This window comes from Pogona vitticeps, chromosome ZW-PAR, assembly GCF_051106095.1.
Source record: "Pogona vitticeps strain Pit_001003342236 chromosome ZW-PAR, PviZW2.1, whole genome shotgun sequence".
NCBI classification, from domain to species: Eukaryota; Metazoa; Chordata; class Lepidosauria; order Squamata; family Agamidae; genus Pogona; species Pogona vitticeps.
The window spans coordinates 4,094,641-4,117,438 of record NC_135800.1 but is presented as its reverse complement, the minus strand read 5'-3'; the positions used below and the strand labels follow the sequence as shown (position 1 = coordinate 4,117,438).

The 22,798-nt window shown below is 46.9% G+C and overlaps 1 protein-coding gene across 5 annotated transcripts in view; it reads right to left on the bottom strand.

Annotated features, from left to right (window-relative positions):
• The window catches only part of MVB12B (multivesicular body subunit 12B), a 59,380-nt gene that overhangs the window by 26,899 nt on the left and 9,683 nt on the right, over window positions 1-22,798 (bottom strand). For all 5 annotated transcript variants that reach the window (XM_020800982.3, XM_020800979.3, XM_020800984.3 and 2 more), the window contains exons 2-7: window positions 21,153-21,275; window positions 15,763-15,870; window positions 15,379-15,475; window positions 14,443-14,572; window positions 13,494-13,616; window positions 7,010-7,107 (exon numbers count right to left, since the gene is read on the bottom strand). In XM_020800982.3, the coding sequence (XP_020656641.3) occupies window positions 7,010-7,107; window positions 13,494-13,616; window positions 14,443-14,572; window positions 15,379-15,475; window positions 15,763-15,870; window positions 21,153-21,275 (679 nt within the window). The remainder of the gene's footprint in view (window positions 1-7,009; window positions 7,108-13,493; window positions 13,617-14,442; window positions 14,573-15,378; window positions 15,476-15,762; window positions 15,871-21,152; window positions 21,276-22,798) is intronic.

The following is a 22,798-nucleotide window of genomic DNA, read 5'->3' as shown; positions in this document are numbered from 1 at the left end:
AAGCATTACAACTGTAACAACACATGACCTACGGCTCCTTCATTCAAACCAAGACATGGCAGGTCTAAGATTAGTCCCCGTTGAGTCCTAGAATTCACTCAGGGACCATAGTTCAGTCAATCTTTCTCAGCCTGACCTGCTCCAAAGGGCCCTTCTGAGGATAAAAACCGTGTGCGCTGCCTTTCTTCTGGAGGAAAAGATGGATCAGTAGGTACCTAACGAAAAATTGCAATGAAATTAAAATGCGAAGCCCTTTATCCGTCCGCCAGTCCCAATCACAATATGTGGGCATGTGACGGAGATTCAGGCATCTGGTAACCCTTTACAGCAGCGGTCCCCAACCTTGGGCCTCCAGATGTTCTTGGACTTCAACTTCCAGAAATCCTGGCCAGCAGAGGTGGTGGTGAAGGCTTCTGGGAGCTGTAGTTCAAGAACATCTGGAGGCCCAAGGTTGGGGACCACTGCTTTACAGGGTTTTCTGGGTAGAGAAGACTCAGAGGTGTCTTACCTTTCCCTTCCTCTAGGGGCAACCTTGGGATGGTGCAGCTGGCCCAAGGCCACCCAGGCTGGCTCTACTTGGAGGAGGCACAGTGGGGGAAATCGAACTCCCAACTTCTGGCTCTGCAGCCAGAGGTCTAACCCTAAGCTATCCAATTTTTTTTGAATTGTTTTCTAGTTGCTTTTATAAAGTGACTTGTAAAGGGTGAAAGATGGAGAAAGGGGGATTCCCTTGATACATCCATGCCACTTCTAAGGACACGCACCCATAGAATAGGGACGCAGGAAGGGACCTATAAGGCCATCAAGTCCAACCCCCATCTTTACACCCATTTTGGGAAATGGAGGAGGAAATATCTCTGGCACATCATTACATCTTTGACGCCCTAAAACAGGGGAGGAACCAAACGATCAAGGGCCGTTTATGGCCTTCAAGGCTTTTGGTATGGGTAACATTCTCCCCCCCCCCCCATTCTTTGTGGGGCAACAGAAGCTGACCCCGGCTTTTGAAACCATTCAGGAGAGGTGATTGACTTTTTAAATACATTACACGGTCCTCTTGAACTACTCTCGCCTTCCCAGTTTCATTGCTCATGGAGGGTTTTTTTTGGGGGGGGGGGAGGTAAGGGATTCCTCGTAGTCTGGGCAGCTGCCCCCGAAAGGTCCTGAGAGCAGAGAAAACTAGTACCCAAACCTCTGCCACCGAACACCGTGGGCGTAAAAGGAGCGACGGCAGTGGGAGTGATGGGAAGACAGAGGCTGGCAGAGGAGAGAACCGGCTCTCCAGATAACAAAGGATCTCCGGCTGGCATCCTTCACTGTCTCTCAGAGACAATGCCGAGACAAATCTGTGGAATAATGAGCTCCTTTTCAGCCAGCTGACAGATCGGCTCCATCTCACGTCTAATCTACGGGACCTAATGTTCTTGAGCGTGGAGGTAGCCAAGATGCTCATTCTCAGTTTTCTGGGCCTTTTGTTTTTTTTAAAGTCAACAACTCCCCAGGGTTTTGTCCCCCCCCCTTCTTCTTCCCCCAAACAGCACAGACAGAATGAGCTGGGAGACTGTGACGGATGGTCTACATTGGGGTAGATGAATTCCCTGAATTTAGCATGTGGTGGCCCCCCAGACGGCGGGGATTGAAGCGAGATGATTTGTTCCTCTCTCCCTCTACGTTTCCCCAATAAAGGCCCAAGGTTCTGAGAGGGAAGGTCTATCCCCTCCGGGTTTCAGTCGGAGCTTGAAAGGACCTAGCTGAACCTATTTTGGAGGCAGTTCGGACTAAAACCCAGTGCAATCCACCATCCCACTGCAAAGTCAGAAGCCGTTTGAATGAACGACTCAGGAGGATTACAAGAGGCGCGTGGGAACAGAGGTTTGTGTGGTGCTTAAAGAGCAGGACTCTGAAGACCTGAGTTCCGATCCACACAAAGAGATCTGTAGCGTCATCTACTTCGCAAGGCTGTCGTTGGGATGCTCTTGAGCTTGTTAAAGGAAATAATAGGCTATAAATGTAATCAACCAAGTAAACAGAAAACAACCACAGCACAAGGATGTTTCAGTCGTCCCAGTCATCTTTGATAGGCCCTTAATATTTTGTTGTGGGAATTCGAACTCCAAACCTCCGGCTCTAGAGACCTAAACCATCGAGCGATCCAGCAATTCACATCCGTGTCCACTAAAACACCAAACAAGATGGGGAACTGGTCTTCTTTCCAGTCCAAAGCATTTTTGGAAGCCAGGGCTAGCCTCGTTCTTTGGAGGCTACTAATGTATTCTCCGGAAAGGGGCTGTTTTATTAACTCCACCGCCATCGTTTGCCAAGGTTCACGAAAGCATGCACATTTAAGCGGCAGAAACTTTTGATGGAAGATTTGCACACCTCCGTTTGACACCTTCTTTTGGACGGATTCGAGGCAAGGCCCAGTTGGCCAGGAAAGATAAGTCCCACCGAAACCGCTGGGGCAGAAAGAATTATGATGAAGCGGATTTCAGGGGCGTTACACATATGGTGAAGCTCATTTATAATTAGTTTTGGTCACGTACATTAATTTTTTTAAAAAAATTACCAATGGATATTTATCTAGAGAGGGGAATAAACCGGACAGATTTAGATACTGCGAAAAATTAGATGTTTCCCCCCCACACCCCACCAGTTTTATTAGTGACATATAGAAGCAGAACACACCGGTAAAGGTTTCAGCATCCCAATGCCGCACACCTTAACCCAACATAAGAAAGTATTTAAGACAAAGGAATGTGACAAAGGAATCATTTTCCGCACAAAAACAGGAAAGAGGTTTTTTTTTTAAGGAAAGAATATCAAAGAAGAAGGGAAGGAAGGGAACAGCAAAAGACATTACCAAGAAATTATGGGTTGTTTTGCAGCTGTTTTGAAACACCGAGATGCCACCCAGGGAATGTTACAGAGGGGCAGTGGGCGGGTTTTATCTGGTGACCAATCAGGACCCTGATGGGCGTGTCCTTTCACTCATCAAACCTGGATTCTCCCAATATTGGTGGGTGCAGTTCTTGTGCCCCGGACGGTTCAAAGGGAAGCAGCGTAGGAAAACCGATCCGCCAGAAGCAAAAATACAACAAGATGCAATACAAAACACGACGAAAGGAAAAAAGTTACGGTACCACCCTCCTCCTTTAAATGCACACCGTGCTATTTCTCCCGCAACGCCCAAGTCTGTGAGTCCTGACCAGTCATGAGCAATTAAACATCTCACCCTTCTTCCTCTCTTTATCCTCTGCTTCCAGATTTGCACCAGATTTTAGACTATAAGCGCCTTAAGGCGAGGGAAGATCAGTCCTCTTACAACTTGCAAAGCCTAACATTTGTTTAAAGAAGAACAGAACAACGTAAACCCAGGATGGTTGGGTCAACCCAATGAAAAATCTTTTAGAATAATACTAATAATCTATAAATCTTAGAACGGGCAGAGCGGGAAGGGGCCCTCTGGATCATCCAGTCCAGCCCGTTGAGGAGACATAGCGAGGAATCAAACTCCCAACCTCTGGATCTGTGGCCAAAGACCTCAAGCCAGTTTTTTTTACCAAATTGTGGAAGCAATTTAAATAAACACGGACGTACCCCAAATTTCAAAGGTTTCTTTTAGACATCTAAAGCAGCAGGACTGTATCATTTCGCCCCGAGCGCACAAATCGTGACTTGCTGACCAGGAGATAAAGATAATAGTTCACTCCTGTGGTTGTCGATAAACACAATTCATTCATACATGGGAGAGAACCACCACCACCACCTCGCTCCCATTTCCATCTTCGTTCCTCGGGGCCACGAAACACCTGAATCAAAAGCCCATCCATAATGGAAACAACACCGCAAGAAATAAATCCACGCCCCTCTGATTAATCAACAATCGCTTCAGTTGATTAATCTACCTCATGAAACGGATCCGAGACGTCCAAGGGACTCCGGGAAGGCAGCCCCTCCCCATCTCATGATTAACCTATAATTTACAGTTCCATTCTCCTCCCCGCCCACACACGCTATAAACGCCACGTCCGTTTTCATAATGCACGGTTTCCGCGCGGGCGCCCGAAACATCTGCGCAAAGGCGCACCACGCTCCCACGCACGCTTCTCGACGTGTCCCCCCCTCTCTCCGATCCCTGCCCGAGCTCATTGTTTCTTAAGTGATGGAAGGTTTAATCAAGAAAGCAGGCCATTCATCAATCGTAACCAGAGCCGCCAGCGTGGGGCTGACAGCCCCCACATGGCTCGATACCGCGCAGAAAACCGGCCACCTGCCACCTGCCAACCTTTTACATAGGGATATACGAACGGACGCCCCCGATCAATCCTTCCAGGACTCCCCCTGTCCCTCCGCCTGATTATATTCTCCTTTATGTGCCGGCGCCCATCCCCTGTTATTGGTGGGGACAGACGGGGAGAGACAAGACAAGCCACGGCTGTTTATGCACCGTCGTAAAAATTTATGCACCCTTAAAGTGACTTATTTCCCCTTCTGTTTGACTTCCATTATTATAAATAATCTCCTCCTTCGACTTCATTCAGGATCCTGCCTCACTTCCCTGGTTTATTATCTTGCATGTAGAAGTGCTCCCTGCTTCTTGCCCTCTGTGTATTCGCTCTCCTTTGGCTCGCCCCTGCCGTTTTGATCGGCAAAACCAACCGCACGCGGGACGTCTTTCCGCGGCGCGTCGAAACCGTCTACTTCTGATTCCCTCCGAGGCCATGGTGTGAGGAGAGCAATCTGACTAGCAAGTGGAGCCCGCAGCTCAATTCTCGCAATGCGCTGATGTACTCAACTGCGTGTGTGCATGGAAGGGGGGATGGATGAAAACCACGTGGCCCTCCACGATGCCACGTCTGTGGTCCCTGGGATCCTCCAAGATGGAATTTCCAAATGAACAACAACAAAAAAAGAGGGAACCTTTTAAAAAATAATGGATAGCGCGCCTTTGCACATTTGAATCCCACAACTGGTCGTGGTTGGAGAAAATGAAACACTTCTGAAACACACACACAGGCAGGTGATGGGAGGCTATGGGCAGATCTCAGGAGCCACAAAACTGTCCTCTAAAACCGAAGATCGGACATTCTGACACTAGGGGAGCGCCTTCAAAACAACACGGGAATAGACTGAATTTGCCAGCATCCCCTATATATTTCCCCTATATATTTCGGGCACTGAGATCCTATCTGTAATTTCTGTGACTCCTTTCTATTAGTATTTATAGCTCATCCCCTCCACCACCACCCAATGATCTTAAGGCAGTATCTGTGGCTTCCCTCACCCCGGATTATTCTACTGTGGGGTAAGGTCAGGTTGGGAGAAGACATGGCCGGATCCGTCCCACGGGAGAGAAAGGAGCCTCCTCTAGCGGAACAAACTGGCAATTCTAAAGGAAATGCAACACAGCGAGTGCCGGCCGCGATGGCTGGCAAGAACCTCCACATTCAGGAATAGTCTACCTCTAAGTATTAGGCATCAAGGTCGATCGAGAGAAGGGGCACCTCCTACAAGAAATCATGACTAGAGAAGGGTCCGAGCCTCTGTTGCTGCGGTTTCTGTTTTTCTCCTTCCCAAATCCATTCGATTCCCCGGAATAAGAAGGAAAAACTAATCCTGACGCGAGTAGTTCCATGGTTAACATCCCAGCTTATTTGGAAACCTGCAGTGGCAGTTTTACAGGATACGTTTACTATGTGAAGAGCCCTTTCATTAAGGTACATGAGTTAGCACCATGTTCTTCGGTTATAACTGTCGCTCACCATTAATAAGTTTCTTTAAAAAGAATACAAATGAAAAACACTGCCAAGAGCTTTTTCCTATTTTGTTTGTTTAAAAAAATAAAATATCTTCTCGAGCCATCGTGCTCGCCTGCTCACCCATGGCTTTCTTTGGGTTCTTGCTTACATTTGAGAAGTCCCAATCGTTATTATCTGCCTCGCCTGCATGGCAATGAAATGTTTGACACACAACTACCTGGGGCTGATTTTCAGTAATTAAAAAACTTCCTTCTTCTGTCCCACAGCTTTATCCAACTCCTCCCACCATCCCGTGGGATGAAAGGAGAAATTCTTTAATTCCCAGGAATCTCTCCCAGTTTTTCAACTTCCATATTATCATTTTCTCTCAGGGAAGTCAGCCTTTAAAAACATCTGGATGAGGCTACAGGGACGTTTCTGTCACATCTTCTCAGATTAACAAATTACCATATTATTCCATGTATAAGACACACACCCCCACACTTTTCTAACCCAAAATTAAGAAATCTAAGTGGGGCTTAGCAAGTGGAATGGGAAAGGGATCAAAGCGCTTCAGGATCGCTTTGATCCCCGCTTTCCTCTCCACTTGTTTTTGTTCTCTCCTCAGCTTACCTCTGTGTATAAGACAATCTTCAATTTTTAGTCTAAAAATTTTAGACAAAAGTATAGTCTTATACACAGAAAAATACAGTACAACAGATTAGCGGAATTTATGGAGGATGGGTCTGTATGTGACTGTACAATCATGTAGTCTCTACATTGGTAGGGTGAGGACCAGCAACAGATCTTGGACAACAGGCATTAATACAGACAGCAAAGTATGACAAGACTTCCAAACTGGCTAAAACTGACTTAACAGCTGCTTAACAGAGGCTTAACAGAGGCTTCCTTTCGGGAACGGGTGCGAAACAAGCTTGAGAACTCTTCCCCAACGACTTCTGAAGGATTGGAAAAGATCCTGGTTCAAAAGTTTCCCATAAGAACCCTGGGGAACAGAATGATCCAAGTGACTTTTGGGACCGCCTTGCATAGTCAGACCTGCTCTAGACCAGCGGTTCCCCGCCGTGGGTCCCCAGATGTTCTTGGACTGCAACTCCCAGGAGCCTTCACCACGAGCTGGTGCTGGCCAGGACTTTTGGGAGTTGCAGTCCAAGAACATCTGGAGAACCCAAGGTGGAGAAGCACTGGTCAAGATGGTACGTAAAAAATAAATAAATAAATAAACGGACAACTCACGGCTTCTGACTTACCTGATATGGCGTATAAATTGGAGTGCTGATACTCAAAGTCCGGCCGCGTGCCCTGCCCCTTCCCTCGAAAACTGGCAGGAAGTGTCAGAGATATATGCCTAAAGAAGAAAAGAAACATGATCTTTTTATTCGATTCTCAAGGCCACTGAAGTGTGATTAAGGGAGGTCCACCATTATCATCATCATCTTAGGACTGCAGATCTGGAAGGGACACTATGAAATCATCTAGTCCATCCCCTGTCAAGGAGGCCCAAGTGGGGATTCGAACTCCCAACCCTCTGGCTCCGTAGACCTCAACCCATTCTCCAGTTCAAAAAATTCACAGCCTGAGAAAATGGGATTTCGCCAACAAAAACTTGCAATCTGTGTTTTTTAAATTGGTTCAATAAAGGTATTCCCTTCTTCTTGCATTTATTTTTGCTTGTTATTCCTGCAGTGCAATATCAGAATGGACCACTGGAGGGCAAACAATATTTCCAGAAAATTCTCCATAAGGATAATGCACGTTGATACCACACAGTATAAAAAAATTAACCGTATTTTTCGCTCCATAAGACGCACCTTTCCATAAGACGCACCAATTTTTTAGGAGCAGAAAACAGGAAAATATAATCTGTTTTCTTCGCTCCATAAGACATACAGACTTTCCACCCCCCTGATTTGTGGGAAAAAAGTGTGTTTTATGGTGAAAAAAATACAGTATGTGCGGTATTGGAACAACAGTTATTACTAACCAGCTCCCAAGAATTAAGGATTCACATAAGAAGTTTCGTTTACAATGTGACAGTCCAAACTCTGACAAAATAATGTCAACGTCGGCCTTCAAATCTCTCTCTCTCTTATTGACTGATTGATTCATTTCTCCTTAAAAAGGACCCAAGGTGGCTTACAGTATCAAAGGACATTTAAAACTAAAAGCAGCATTAAAAAGGATCAAAAAGAAATACCACCCTAAAAAAATGGTAGATAGAAGCAGAAACACATTCAAAGCAATAAGGCACAACAATCTGTTTTAAAACTCCACTTAGGTAGCCGGTCACTCAGGGAAAGCTTGCCTGAAGAGAAAGGTCGTGGTCTGCTTATGGAAGGGCAGCCAAGATGGGGCCCAGGCTAGCCTCCAGTGGGAGGGAGTTCCACTGTCTGGGAGCAGCCATAGAGTAGGTCCTCTCCTGTGTCCCCACCAGAAGCCCCTATGGTGGATTGGAGAGAAAGACTTCCACCGATGATCTTAAGATCCGAGCAGTCAGAGAATTAGCCATGGGGGAGCTAACTCAAAACCTATCAGCCCTAAACTACAATAAGACATACAGTGATGCCTCACAAGACGAATGCCTCGCGCAACGAAAAACTCGCAAGACGAAAGTGGTTTGCAAATTTTTTGGTGACTCGCAAGACAATTTTTTTTCTATGGCCGTGCTTCGCAAGATGAATAGAAACACATTAATTAAATTTCAATGCATTCCTATGGGAAACTGCGCTTTGAAAGACAAAATTTTTGCAATACGAAAGGACTCGCAGAACGAATAACTTTCGTCTTGCGAGGCATCACTGCACATTTATTTCCCTGCTCACCAACTGAGGAAATGTGTTTTCCTTATGTCTCTAAAAGTCCTTTGTCATTTAATACTGGAGGCAGGAAATTAGATATGTGAACTTTTCTTCTCTCGCATGCAGCTAGGCGTACACACCCCAGCAAGAAACAAAGCAAAGCCCAACTTGGGGAAAACTCTAAACACATACCGTTAAACTCAAGCCGCTCAGGAGCATATGGTCTATCAATTACCAGCTTCAATTCCGAAATACACGAACACACCTCAACGTGTGTGTGGGGGAGGCAAGAGGGGGAGGGCGAGAATAACGACGATGAGGTGAACATCAGCTGCCCGAGTTTTGCATGTAATTAAGCGTTGTTCCGAGCCACGCGGAGCGCTACTGATGTGCGGGCTGCACTTGAACATTTAATTAGGGTGATGTTCTTCATCAAATTATTACCGAACCGAGCAGGGCGTGGGAGAAGACGTGGGGAGGTTCAACTCCCCTCAAATCATGGCACAAACCACCACCCGACAACCTCCCTTGTCTACGCAGAAAAGCATCATTTCTGATTTCGGGTTCATTACAACCAACAACAGGGAGAGGAGACACTAGACCTAGACAATCTCAAAAACAGACCTAGGCCAGAGTTAAGAGTCCAGCAAAACCCGAGTCTTTCTGGTCCGGTTATTCCCAACTTTGGGTCCCCATGCGTTCTTGGATTACCACTCCCAGAAGCCTTCACCACTAGCTGTGCTAGCTAGGATTTCTGGGAGTTTTAGTCCAAGCACACCTGGAGATCCAAGGTTGGGAACCAACTGCTCTAGATTATGGTTTGTTCTGTTCAGCTGATCCTCCAGACCGTGGTTTGGAGGGTCTTCTGAACCAACCCAAGGATAAAGTATCACGATGTGTACAGCAGTGGTTCCCAATCTTGGGTCCCCAGATGTTTTTGGATCTTCACTCCCAGAACCCTTTACCATTAGCTGTGCCAGTCAGGATTTCTGGGAGTAGTAGTTCAAGAACATCTGGGGGCCCAAGGTCAGGAAGCACTGTTCTAGTTTTAAAAAGGTTATAATTGACCTTGTCTTTGGGTTTGATGCACAAACCACTTGGCTAGTTTTCGTTTCTGAACCATTAACGGGATGGTGAATAATGTTCCCAACAACAATTTGGAATTGAGGGAGGCCATACTGTGTACATATGGGTTGGGATTTGACATCCTAAATGAGAGACAGGAAAGCCACGAAGGATGAGCCGTGTGTAGCCATCAAGGTCCTGATTCTGCCATGTTCTTGATGTCAACCACTTACGAGTAGTGCTCAGCAGTATGTCAAGTGGTCTATAAATGTCTTGGATGGATGGATGGATGGATGGATGGATGGATGGATGGATGGATGGATGGATGGATGGATGGATGGATGGATGGATGGATGGATGGATCTAATGATGGATGGATGGATGGATGGATGGATGGATGGATGGATGGATGGATGGATGGATGGATGGATGGATGGATGGATGGATGGATGGATGGATGGATGGATGGAATGAACCAGAGGTTGAGGGACCTTGAAGTTGACCATCCACAATCAGAAGCATCTGGACAACTAGGAAGCAGATCATCCTGTCGTCATCTTTTCCATCCTAGTGAGATGAATTATAAATCTCTTTGGATTCTACAAATTCCTTCCAATTATTCACCTTCACATATCATCTTAGATCACATCTTTTGGTCTTCCATCACAAATAAGTGGCTAACTCTTGTCCTCACCACTGGTTAGGCTGGCTTCAACCTGACGGAAGAACCTTCCAAAGGCCACCGGTTGGTCACTCATGACCTACTGGATCCTATCCTCGTTACAGCAACTACAGAGCCTATGAAGTCAAAATGGGTCTCCTCGACCCACTTCCTAAAAAGAGAAAAGGCTTCCTTCGTTCTCAACGTCTTCCTGCTTGCGATGCGCGGTTAAGGTATAAGAGAGCAGCGCCAGGGAAGGCAGAAAGAGAGACAGGGAGAAAATGCTTAATGAGGATCCGTGCCATCCCTGCCTCTCTGGAGCCGTAATTAAAGCAGATTAATTGAAAGTTGTGTTTTGACACACTTCAATGCGTGGCATGTTTGCAACTCTGCTCGCCGTACAGTGAACGGTGGCACAGAGACGCAATCGCTAGAGGGTCTACACCCCCCGTTTGCATCCTCGGCAGGCTGACAGCCCATCCTTACCCCACTGCTCCAGTGGGGTAAGGATGGGCTGACGAAAAGTAGCCGTTGAAAGATATTAACGGTAATTACAAGAACTCCGAGACACTCTCTACAGTCCAGAGAGAAGTGTTGGCTGGTGGGACAACCGGCAGGCGCTCATTAATACAAGCAAATACAAATTATTATTTTTTTTCCCACCGTGACATGGGCTTAAAAGCAAGAACCTTTTCTCCAGCAGCCTTAAAAAGGGAGAAACAAATATCAAAAGGGGAGGGGGAGAGAACTTGCTGGAACTGCAACACATAAACTTGAGGGAAGTCTTATCATCCCACTTTGTTTCCTTTCTACGAAACAATAAATTCCACCCCGCAGGAAGTAGAGGCTCTAAGGAGGTTTAATCCGAGAAAGTGCGACGGGGCTGAAAGTCACCCTCTGAATTTTCTGGCCAAACAGAGATTTGAACTCAGGACTCCTAAATCCCAACCAAACATTCTAACCCCTAAATCGTGCTGTTCTTCAACGGTGGAAAGATCCCGGGACCCTCATCAACCTGTTGCCACCAGAAGGGAATGAGACAAAATTCATGGACTATAAAGCAAACCGTGGTTAAATCGAGATCTGACGTGGTACATCTCTGAACGCCATTAGCAAGAAAGACACTGATGATGCCATTAACCAGTTGGCCTGCTCATAGATTTTCCCAGTGATGTTTCTGGTGGGAACATAAGTCTGACCTAGATCACAGCTTGGCAGTAACACGTTAATTTTAAACTCGCTACTATTGCCATGAAACTAGAGGACAAGCCAACGGGATGCGCAGATAGGATATCCTTTTGCTATTTAATGTTTCTTTCTTCCTGTCGCATGGCAAGAGGAGTCAACCCACTGAGCCGATCGCATTACGTCCAAGCGCAGAATCCAATAGGTTTACAGTGTCGTCCATCACACCTCTTACCCAATCAAATTAAGAGGCAACACGGGGACAAAGTGTCCGAGATGCAGGAGGTGGGGAAAATCCTACCCGAGGCCACCAGGAACAAAATTCTGCTTCCCGCTTGAAAAAGTAAAGCCAATGTCAACATATTTAAGGTGTCAGTCCAAGCCCGACCGCCGGGACACCAACCAACACACAGTCTGTAAATATTTTACACCCTCACCAATGCCTCCATAAAATATGAAACCAAGCTGTTCTTAAGTTCTTCAATGACTCCCTGGGCTCTCATAGAGGGATTATAACAGGAACACATCACATGTATATACTCTCAATTGCAGCTTTATAAAAAACATACCCCACACAGTGAACTAGAACGGCTTTCTGTATTTTGTCAACCCAGTGAACCAGCCAGAAGCGGGAGAGAGAGAAAACAGTTTCAGTAGAGAATCCTGGACATGTTTTTCCGATTCACGTTGCCCCAAAGGGGCATCTCAACCGGAACAGGATTGAGGGATCGTCTAAAGCAGTGGTTCCCCACCTTGAGTCCCCAGAGACTGGGGAGAGTGGTGAAGGCATCTGGGAGTTTTGGTCCAAGAACATCTGGATTACCCAAGGTTGGGGACCATTCCTTTATACCAGTGGTGTCGAACTGTGGCCCTCCAGATGTTCTTGGCCTTCAACTCCCAGAAATCCTGGCCAGCAGAGGTGGTGGTGAAGGCTTCTGGGAGTTGAAGTCCAAGAACATCTGGAGGGCCACAGTTCGACACCACTGCTTTATACCATGAGACTCCATCTTTGGGTTGGTCCGGGTGACCCCCCATCAAACCATGGTCTGTAGGATCAGCTGAACAAAACAAACCATGGTCTAGAGCAGTGGTTCTCAATCTTGGGTCCCCAGACGTCCTTGGACTAAAAATCTCAGAAATCTTGGCCAGCAGAGCTAGTGGTGAAGGCATCTGGGAGTTTCAGGCCAAGAACATCTGGAGACCCAAGGTGGGGACCCACTGGCCTAACCACGACCCTTCATCAAGAGGTCTCCAGGGTGGAGATGTTGGTTAGACCCGACAAAAGGAGGGAGCGTGGAAAAAGTGTTGCATTTACCACCGCCCAAACAGCACAAAAAGTGAACTGCACATATTGTTGGAAATAACACATTCCTTTAATTTCTCAACTCTTGAGCTAAAACAACTTAAGCAACTAAAAACTAGCTTTATGAAAGTAGTGGTTTCTTTACTACTTCCACATTACGTTAAAAGCATTGTTATTTTGAGATCAAGTGGTCCCCTTGCTGAAGGTCAGTATTAGAACTTTAGCTGTTAAATCTCTTGCATTATTTCCAAGCACTTGGAGCCACTAAGAGGACATCAAGCTTGTGTTTTGAAGGGGTACCGTAAAAGGGGAAGAACTATCTCCCCCTTTTTGTGTTTGGGGGCACGGAAAAAAATCATGGCTTTCTTTGGCTCCGCCTTACACATCTGGAATACACCATCAGCCAGCTCTGCATTTGCAAACATCCCGAATCCTAAAAGTGGGTCAGTCTAGGTTGGCCATTCCCAACCTTGAGTCCCCAGATGTTCTTGGAGGACAACTAACAAATCTTGACGAGCAAAGTTAGTCGACAGAAGGCTTCTGGATGTTTTAGTCCGAGAACATCTGGGGAACCCAGACTGGTCTAGGCTATAGTGCAGGCTTCACAACACAAGGCTGGGACGCCCCGCGATGACATTTATAAAGCAATAACGAAGACGGCCGCCTTACGAAAGCCCAAAGCCATTTTGGGCAACGGAAGGATGAAGGAGAACAAACCTCACCTAGGAAGGTTGGCGGCCGGCGTTGTCGCTGGAGCCTGTGGCGAAGGAGTGGTGGGTTGAGATGATTCATGGTTTCGAGGCACCTTGCCCATTCGGTACCAGATGCCCATGCTGTTCAACTCCCTTTGGCCAAAAAACAAAACAAAACAAGTCAGAGGGGACAAAAAGCCAAGCCTTCAGCTTCACTGGCAAAATAATATAATAGGTCAGCTAGGACTTTATCTGATTTATAGACCAATTCAAGACTACTCCATGTTATCTTGATTAGAGATGGGTTCACAACGGTTGATTTTTGGACGAACAGGTGTTTGGCGTTTCCCCGCCCCGCCTCCCCCTGCAGCTGCCCACTCAGAGGGGCACCTGCCAGAGGAGGCAGGGCTGGGAAGCAGCTGTTCAGCTGAGAAACTAACCAGCCGTTCTCATCCTGATTTGTAAAAGGCACGTGGCTAATGCAAATAAAGAATTTAATTGATAATTCATTTATAATGGAGCTTAAACAGTGGTTTAACTGCAGCACTGCAGCCAAAACTCTGCTCACGACACGGGAGCCGGCTCGAGGTTCACTCAGCCTTCCATCCTTCCAAGGTCGGTACATGGAGGACCCAACCTGCTTGGGAGGCAGCGGTTTAATGGGCAGCCTGCATCATTCAATTGTAAAGCACCACTCTGAGCACAATGGGGCGGTATACAAGCAGCACGCTTTGGTCTGGAGCAGTCGGTGCCCATCTGGATTCAACGTGGTGCCCCAGATTGCAATGGACCTGAAAATTCCCACCAATTTCAACCGGCACACCAAAAAGGCTCTAACAGTTATCGTTATTTATACCGATGTGCGTGGAAGAAGGCTCTGCCTCCATGTCAAGTACATCTCTCGGTTCCCATAAACAGCGCGACTCACCTGAGTGAAAAGCTCTGATTTAAGACCAGCAGAGAGAAGACAGAGCCTTACCCTATGAAAGTATACTGGGGAGGGCCCTGTTTGCCTCGGCCAAGGATCCGGATGTCACAAATGGCCGCCTCCGTGGAATCCCGTGGGATGAATTTAATGCACAGCCGCTTCTTCCGGAAAGCCGTTTCTTCTGCAAAAACGCCAGCGGGTGTAAATGCCTTGGCAGGGAATTCCCACCCACCCCCAAACATATCAAAACCTACAATTTGGATACTAGCCCATTTCAATCCTCTGAATGAGACTGGGTCTGGCGGTGCAAATTTTAAACCATAAGCCACTTTCAGGGGGGCAGGAAGGAGGGTTGAAAAGAGAGATCTTAACTGAACACAGTTTGGAATAGGTGTTTTGGAGAATTCCCCAAATCCTCCTAGGATAAGTGCTAGTTATTAATGATAAAGCCCTATGCGGCTTGGGTCCAGGCTATTTGAAGGATCGTATCACTCCAAATAAGCCTTCGCGGCTTTTAAGATCTTCTGGGGAGGTCCACCTCTCGGTTCCACCACGTTCCCAAGCTTGCTCGGTGAGGACACGAGACGGGGCCGTCTCGGTGGTGGCTCCCAGGCTTTGGAATGCATGGCCCCCGAGAAGCAAGTTTGGTCCCCTCCCTCTTCTCCTTCCATTGTCAGGCAAAGATCTTCCTCGTCCGGCAGGCTTTCAATCAGTAAGTCATCTCAGGACCGCCAGTTTTGAAGTTACCGGTTTCAGAATTGCTTTTAAACTTGTTTTTAAATCTTAATATAAGTCAAATTGTTTTTTAAATATGGTATTTATGTAGTGTTTTTAAATCTGTTGTCTTATATGTTGTAAGTTGCCTTGGGTCCCCGATCGAGAGAAAGACAGCATATAAACAAACAATCTCTCAAAGTCTGCAGCAAATTGAACCAAGACATTCAATATAGCGCTATGTCACAGATAAAGCCCATAAATGTAACCTACGTGTATCCATGGTCTCTTGGATGGGAATAAAGCCGACGGGTAACGTGTCCTTAATGTCAATGAGCTTCATGTCAACTAGAACGTTGCCCAGATGACTCTGTTTGAAGGAAAGAAAGGAAAAGAAAAAAAAACACCACTTGATACCAAAGCAGAAACACAACTCAAAAAAACCAGCAACATTATTTCTGGTGCTGAAGAAAATGTACAGTTACACCTTCGATTCTGCATAAACCTGGACATAAGGAAAACAAGTGGTCCTTCTGAGTAGATCTGTAGTGGCTTAAATTGACAACACGTAAATCTACCCGGCTTCATCAATCAGCAAAAGTTAAGGGAGGCAGTGCATGCTGGTTTCAAGAGTAGGAGAACCAGCTGAAATCTTACGTTCTCCTTGGAGAAGGTCCGCGTGAAACACAAATACCGGGTGACCTTGGATTTGAACAGCCCATCTTTCCAGAGGTCAGCATCCAAGCCGTCAGCTGTTTGTGCAACCTGGAAAAAGAAAGAGGGGGAAGGAGGCAGGGAGGTGTTGGGAGAGACAAAGGAAGAAGAGAGGTGAACCACCCTGAAGCTAATATATAGGTACCGCATCCCCTTCTTACCTGCCCTAATTAATGCTGGCCGGAGGCTCTCCTGACAACTCATTAAGCCTCTCTCTGACTGAAGAAAGGGATCAAACACAAAAGCAGCCCCCGGTCTAAAAATACTGCCACCAGAGAATCCATTGATTAAAGAGAATCCCACGCAAGGCAATTTGGCAGAGAAAACAACCTCTGATTGTAGATTTAAGGTGGTTTGGAGGTGAGGTGGGGGCAAACCTAAGTGTCTTTTTCCTGTTTTAGAGGTGGTTCTTGGAAAAAATAAATAAAAGCGAGCATGTTGCAAGAACATAAGAGCAACTTGGTGAGACCAGATCTAGTTCATGGGGTGGCCAACCCGCTGCCTACAGGACGTCCATCAGTTTCAGACACCACACTTTAAGAAGGACGCCAGCAAACTGGAGCAAGTTCAGACGATGGTCAGGGGACCGGAAATCAAGCCCCTAGCAGGGAAGGCTGAAGGAACTGGGTACGTTCAGCCTTTAGAAAAGAAGACTGAAGGGAGATAGGATCGCACTTTTCAAAGACTCGAGTGCCAGTCCTACAGACGAGGGGCAGGATCTGTTCTCAATCATCCCCGAGTGTGGGACGTGTAACAACAGGCTCAAGCGACAGGAAGTCAGATTTCAACTGAATATAAAGGGGAGGGGAAAAAAAACTTCTCAACTGTTCGAGTAGTACAACAACGGAATCCACGACTTCAGGGGGAGGTGGTGAGGACTCCAACGTTGGAGGCCTTCAAGAGAAAATCGGACCGCCCTCTGTCGGATCTGCTTTGATTCGGGTTCCTGCACTCAGGAGGGGGTGGGACTGCTCTGCAGGCAAAGGTTTCTGGGAGTTGGAGTCCAATAACATCTGGGGACCAAGGTATGGGAACCACTGATGCGTTCTACCCTTCTCTCTGAACCCCACACTGCTTTTTGGTTTTCTCCTCATTTTAACCCTGATAGCTGTGTGAAGCATTGAGCCACCGAAAATCATCTTTCTTCAAAGTGGCAGCATTTCAGAGGATCCAGCTAGAAGCCCCCGTCCTAACACGAAACAGCCAAGAGAGTGGCCAATAATCAGCAAAACCAAGAGGAGGTCTAGAACGGAGCTGTTGACATACAACAGCTGGTACAGGGCTGACGGATACTTTATAAGCTTTACAGAGGTCTCCATGAGAGAGACGTGCTCCGGGCATTCGTTCAGCGTCACTGTAGGATTTCATCTCGAATCCCTATGCGCCCCTACACAAACACACACGTAAGACAGTAAGCAGAGCAACCCTGATGTCATTATTTGGGCGAAAACATCTACAAGTGATTCCCAGATCTTCATATTATGCAAAGCCAGCTGGATAGCTCAGTGGTTTAGGTATCTGCCTTCAGAGCCAGAGGTTGGGAGTTCGATTCCTGCACCGGGATAAGAGCCAGCCTGGGTAGCCTTGGGCCAGCTGCACAGTCCCAGGGCTCCCCCTAGAGGAAGGGAAGGGTAAAGCACTTCTGAATATTCTCTACCTGATAAGGGTCACCATGAATCAGAATTGACTTGACACCACATGATCATTTATTATTGTAATTCACATTCTGGTCACTGACAGTATTAAAGTCTATCTATCTATCTAAAGCAAAACAGACTAGTAGGAAACACTCCATCAGACCTGCGGGAAAACATGAGAGTTTTCACAAAGAATGATTTTTCCCCCTATCTCTGTCTCCTATCTAGACAACATTTTTGTCTCGTCTGCATTATTATTACTATTATTATAATATTGTGCAAGCTACGAGCACAGTAGCACAGAGCACAAGGAAACCACCAGCAGCTGCTATAAAATGTTGCAAGAGATGCCTTGAATCAGGTATTTAAAGAAGCAATGGCGTGTCTAGACAACTTTGCCGTTTCCAGCCTTTGGCCTGTCTTGTTTCCCTTTAGCTCTTTTTTAAAAAAAAATATTAAAATTCCCCGTAAGAAGGTAACCATTATCGGAATGATCAGGCCCATGTTCAGGCTTGAAGCCTAATTTAATTACTAGCATATATTCTTGGGAAAATGAAAGTAAAATCTTTCTCTCTCTCTCTCTCTCTCTCTCTCTCTCTCTCTCTCTCTCTCTCTCTCTCTCACACACACACACACACACACACACACACACACACACACACACACACACACACACACACACACACACACACACACACACACACACACACACACACACACACACACACACACACAAGGCAGAGCTTAAAATTTCTCTTGTTGGCTGGTGTCTCTTCTTCCTGGTCTCATTTCCAATTAATTCGTCAATTCCAATTAATCAATCAATTCATTAATCAATCCATTCCTTCATTCTCAAATTTATATACCACCCCATTAGTGCAATGCACTCTGATGGGCGGTTTTACAGCAACAATCCATCAATTTTTTTAAAAAAGACCCATGGAACAGAAATCGACCCAAAGACATGTAAATGACCACTTCGGGTTTTGCTACCTAGAAAGTCTTCCGAGCGATTCTCCTCTCCTTCTGCCCAGGTTGGCCGGGCCCGTAACTCATTCAGCTACAGAAGGTTTGAACATCACCCCTCCCAAGGGTGCACCGGGGATTTAAACTCCTGCCCTTTGGTTCCATTGACCGGTACTCCAACCTACCGAGCTATACTGTACACAGACCTATGTGCAAGCACAGAGACGTTTCACCACCTGATGCCGAACATCTGCTCCCCTTTCCAAGTTCAGGAGACAATTTAGAACAGAACTTTCAATGAATCTAGCTGGCAACGAAGACAATTAACTCCCAACCTTCGGCTCCACAGCCAGACGACCTAAACCACTGAGCTATCCAGCCGTTCCAACTTGCACTCCTTCCTGCCTGGAGTTAAAAAGAAGAATGCAAACTTCCCAACAGGTGTGCTCCATATTTTTGGTGAACTACGACCCCCATCAGCCACACGAGGCCAAGAAGCAGGGACGATGAGAGTTGTAGTCGAAAAAAAATCCCTCTGACTCAGAGCGAGTCATGGAAAGCCGAGGAACGAGACCACAAAATCCTGCGAGTCTCTTCCATATGCCAGATGTCCGGGCCAGCACCACCTTTGCCCAGGGGAAAGATCCAGACTTCTGTGCCACCGCTCATGGACCATATGAATTACAATTTGCACAACACATTGACGGTTTACTAATTACACAAAGGGCAAAGAATCTTGAAGAGTTGAAGCGATGCAGACGCTGTCTGAACCTTGCCATCACGGCTTATTCGCTCCTTTCCGCGCTGAAAAAGCATTCTCTCCAAAACCAGAATCTACAGCCAGCAAAACTCCAGAGGGACTTCACAGCCTAGTTCAACCTCAGTTCATCAACATCTGCAGCTCCCCAGCCAGCAACGGATCAAATTCCCCCATCTGTTTCTCGCTACAAACTTTTGAGCCAGTTTTGCTTTCTTGCTTTCCTTTTCTCGGAAAGAACCTCCAGGCCCCAAATCTGTGTATGAGCATCGGGAGCGCCCTTCAAAGAAAGCTAGTCAACAGGCAACCTAGCCCAGAAGAATCTATTATCTATGGATAATAGCCAACACTATATACAGCATAGTAAAAGGGGGGGAAAATCCAGAAAAAAAGTATTTCTACATGTATTACCAGAACTGGCCATTAGAGGGAACCAGAGATCATGCTATGTTTTCTTAAACATGGTCTCTTGCTCCCTCTAGTGACCAGTTCTGGTAATACATGTGGAAATATTAAAAAATACTTTTAATATTTTCAGACCACAGATAAGTAAAACCACAGATAAAGAACCTGCAGATACTGGGGTGGTGGGGGTGGTGCTAGTGTATAAATAATGAGGCGGTTTATAGCAACTGCTGGAAAGAAGGCGTCCTGAATTTGTATCTGATTTCTTTTGTCTGATTTCAGGAGCTAACGTCGGATTAGAACTGGTTAATTCTTGGATGGGAGACGCAGGCAGCTCACAGGGAATGCTACATATACAGAACGTCCCAAGTTCTGTATATGTAGGAAAGACTTCTGCCTGAACCTCAAGAGAGAAGGCGGGGCTTGGATAGGAAGGACTCCTGCCTGAACCTCAAGAGAGCAGGTGGGGCTTCGATAGGAAGGACTCCTGCCTGAACCTTAAGAGAGCAGGCTGGGCTTGGATAGGAAAGACTCCTGCCTGAACCTTAAGAGAGCAGGCTGGGCTTGGATAGGAAGGACTCCTGCCTGAACCTCAAGAGAGCAGGCGGGGCTTGGATAGGAAGGACTCCTGCCTGAACCTCAAGAGAGCAGGCGGGGCTTGGATAGGAAGGACTCCTGCCTGAACCTCAAGAGAGCAGGCGGGGTTTGGATAGGAAGGACTCCTGCCTGAACCTCAAGAGAGCAGGCGGGGCTTGGATAGGAAGGACTCCTGCCTGAACCTCAAGAGAGCAGGCGGGGCTTGGATAGGAAGGACTCCTGCCTGAACCTCAAGAGAGCAGGCGGGGCTTGGATAGGAAGGACTCCTGCCTGAACCTCAAGAGAGCAGGCGGGGTTTGGATAGGAAGGACTCCTGCCTGAACCTCAAGAGAGCAGGCGGGGCTTGGATAGGAAGGACTCCTGCCTGAACCTCAAGAGAGCAGGCGGGGCTTGGATAGGAAGGACTCCTGCCTGAACCTCAAGAGAGCAGGTGGGGTTTGGATAGGAAAGACTCCTGCCTGAACCTCAAGAGAGCAGGTGGGGCTTGGATAGGAAGGACTCCTGCCTGAACCTTAAGAGAGCAGGTGGGGTTTGGATAGGAAAGACTCCTGCCTGAACCTCAAGAGAGCAGGTGGGGCTTGGATAGGAAGGACTCCTGCCTGAACCTCAAGAGAGCAGGTGGGGTTTGGATAGGAAAGACTCCTGCCTGAACCTCAAGAGAGCAGGTGGGGCTTGGATAGGAAGGACTCCTGCCTGAACCTCAAGAGAGCAGGTGGGGTTTGGATAGGAAAGACTCCTGCCTGAACCTCAAGAGAGCAGGTGGGGCTTGGATAGGAAGGACTCCTGCCTGAACCTTAAGAGAGCAGGTGGGGTTTGGATAGGAAAGACTCCTGCCTGAACCTCAAGAGAGCAGGTGGGGCTTTGATAGGAAGGACTCCTGCCTGAACCTTAAGAGAGCACTTGAAAGCCTTCTACGATGGAATCAAGGAAGGACAGATGGACAGACAGACAGACAGAGCTTCCAGACTCACCACGTCGTAATTCGTCGGGGCTCTGTTCCGAGAGGCAACCACCCCGACTCCAGTGATGGGGTCCATGGCCACCTCTGGCAAAGCATCGGCCAGGTCTTTCACCTCGGGCATCGTGGTCTCCTTCTGAAACAGCAAAAAGGGGGGGGAAGGAACGGTCAGGTCAGCGGCCGACGTGCCAATGGGCGGACGCGTCACGGAGAGCCCGAGGAAACTGCCAAAATAAACATGCAAGCCGGGCGCTCCCTCTGGAGAACCGCATTCGTGGCCGCTCAAGTTCATTCGCCTCCCCCTCGCTCCTCGTCCCGATAGCCCTGCTGTTTGGTTAAGATAAGCCTTATCGCCTGGCAAATACTTTCACCCAGGCCAGCTCTCCGTCTGAGAAGGATCAAGAGGGACCCAAAGGTGGCAACCTGCTCAATTAAAAAGAAATTAAACAAACAGGGAGCCACAACCTAGCCTCTTTACAGGCAAGCAGCCAAAGTAGTCTGGGGGAAATATCTTGTTTGTTTGAGTTATTTTTAAGCCTCTCGAGCGCTCGGAAAGATGCCAAACGCCAGCAAAAATCCTACGGCTAGCGGAACCCAAACAGCAGCAAATTCCTGAAGGTTAGAAACAGAACAGAGATCCAGACAGACAGAGGCTGTATATCAAGAAAAAAACTTCCTAACTGTTAGAGCAGTACGACAATGGAACCTTGATATGCGGTGAGCGCTCCAACACTGGAGGCATTCAAGAGAAAATTAGACTGACATCTGTCAGATCTACTTTGATTTGGATCAAAGCAGGGGGTTGGACTCGATGGCCTTAGACGAGTTATGTGCGAGAACTGAATAATCATAGCTGTCCTCTTGCACTGCACCTGTTACTTTTCTGTTCCTTTTCAAGTTCTCACAAGAAATGATTCCGTGCAGGTTCATGTCACTCCTTGTTTTTGCTGCCTTATTTTCTGATGAGGGCATTTGAGGTCATCGATAAAAGAAGAGTATTTTCGTACCACAGAGAAGAATAAGAACATTCAGATTTTAAAAAAAATAGGTAAAGCAAATAAACAAAAAGTAACTTGTCAGGGTAACTAAAAGTAATGACAATTACATTTGAAAAACAAAGATAGTTACTTTTAAATAATTCTACATGTAACGGCTCCTATTTCCTTTTGCAGCCTTGAAGGTATAACTATAATCAATGTCCTTCAAACACATATGATACAATCAGCAGTCCACAAAGGACTTCACAATTTGCAAAGAAATCCAAAGATGATTTTAATGCTCCATACACCAAAGCTTCCATTTTGAAAGCAGCCGCCGAGTCAACAAGAGTATTCCTGAGCACGTACAAAGTATTTTTATTAAATCAGCCATCACATCTCTAAAGATAAACGAAGGATACGGAAATGACAGGAATTAAATGCAAGCCAAAGCTTAGAGATTTTTTTCCCTTTTACCAATTTGACACTGTTCCTCCTACGGGGAGAGGCGCCCTCAGTGGGACAGCTGCCATCTTGTCGAACAAGAGCGCAGTTTCTCGAGCGACCGAGCCGGGGTCAGGAGTCCCCGGGCACAAAGAGATCCCTTCTTTTCTCCCAGTCCCTGCTAAAAGCTGCCAATAATAATCCACTTTTGGATCCGGGACAGAAGACACAAGAGTAC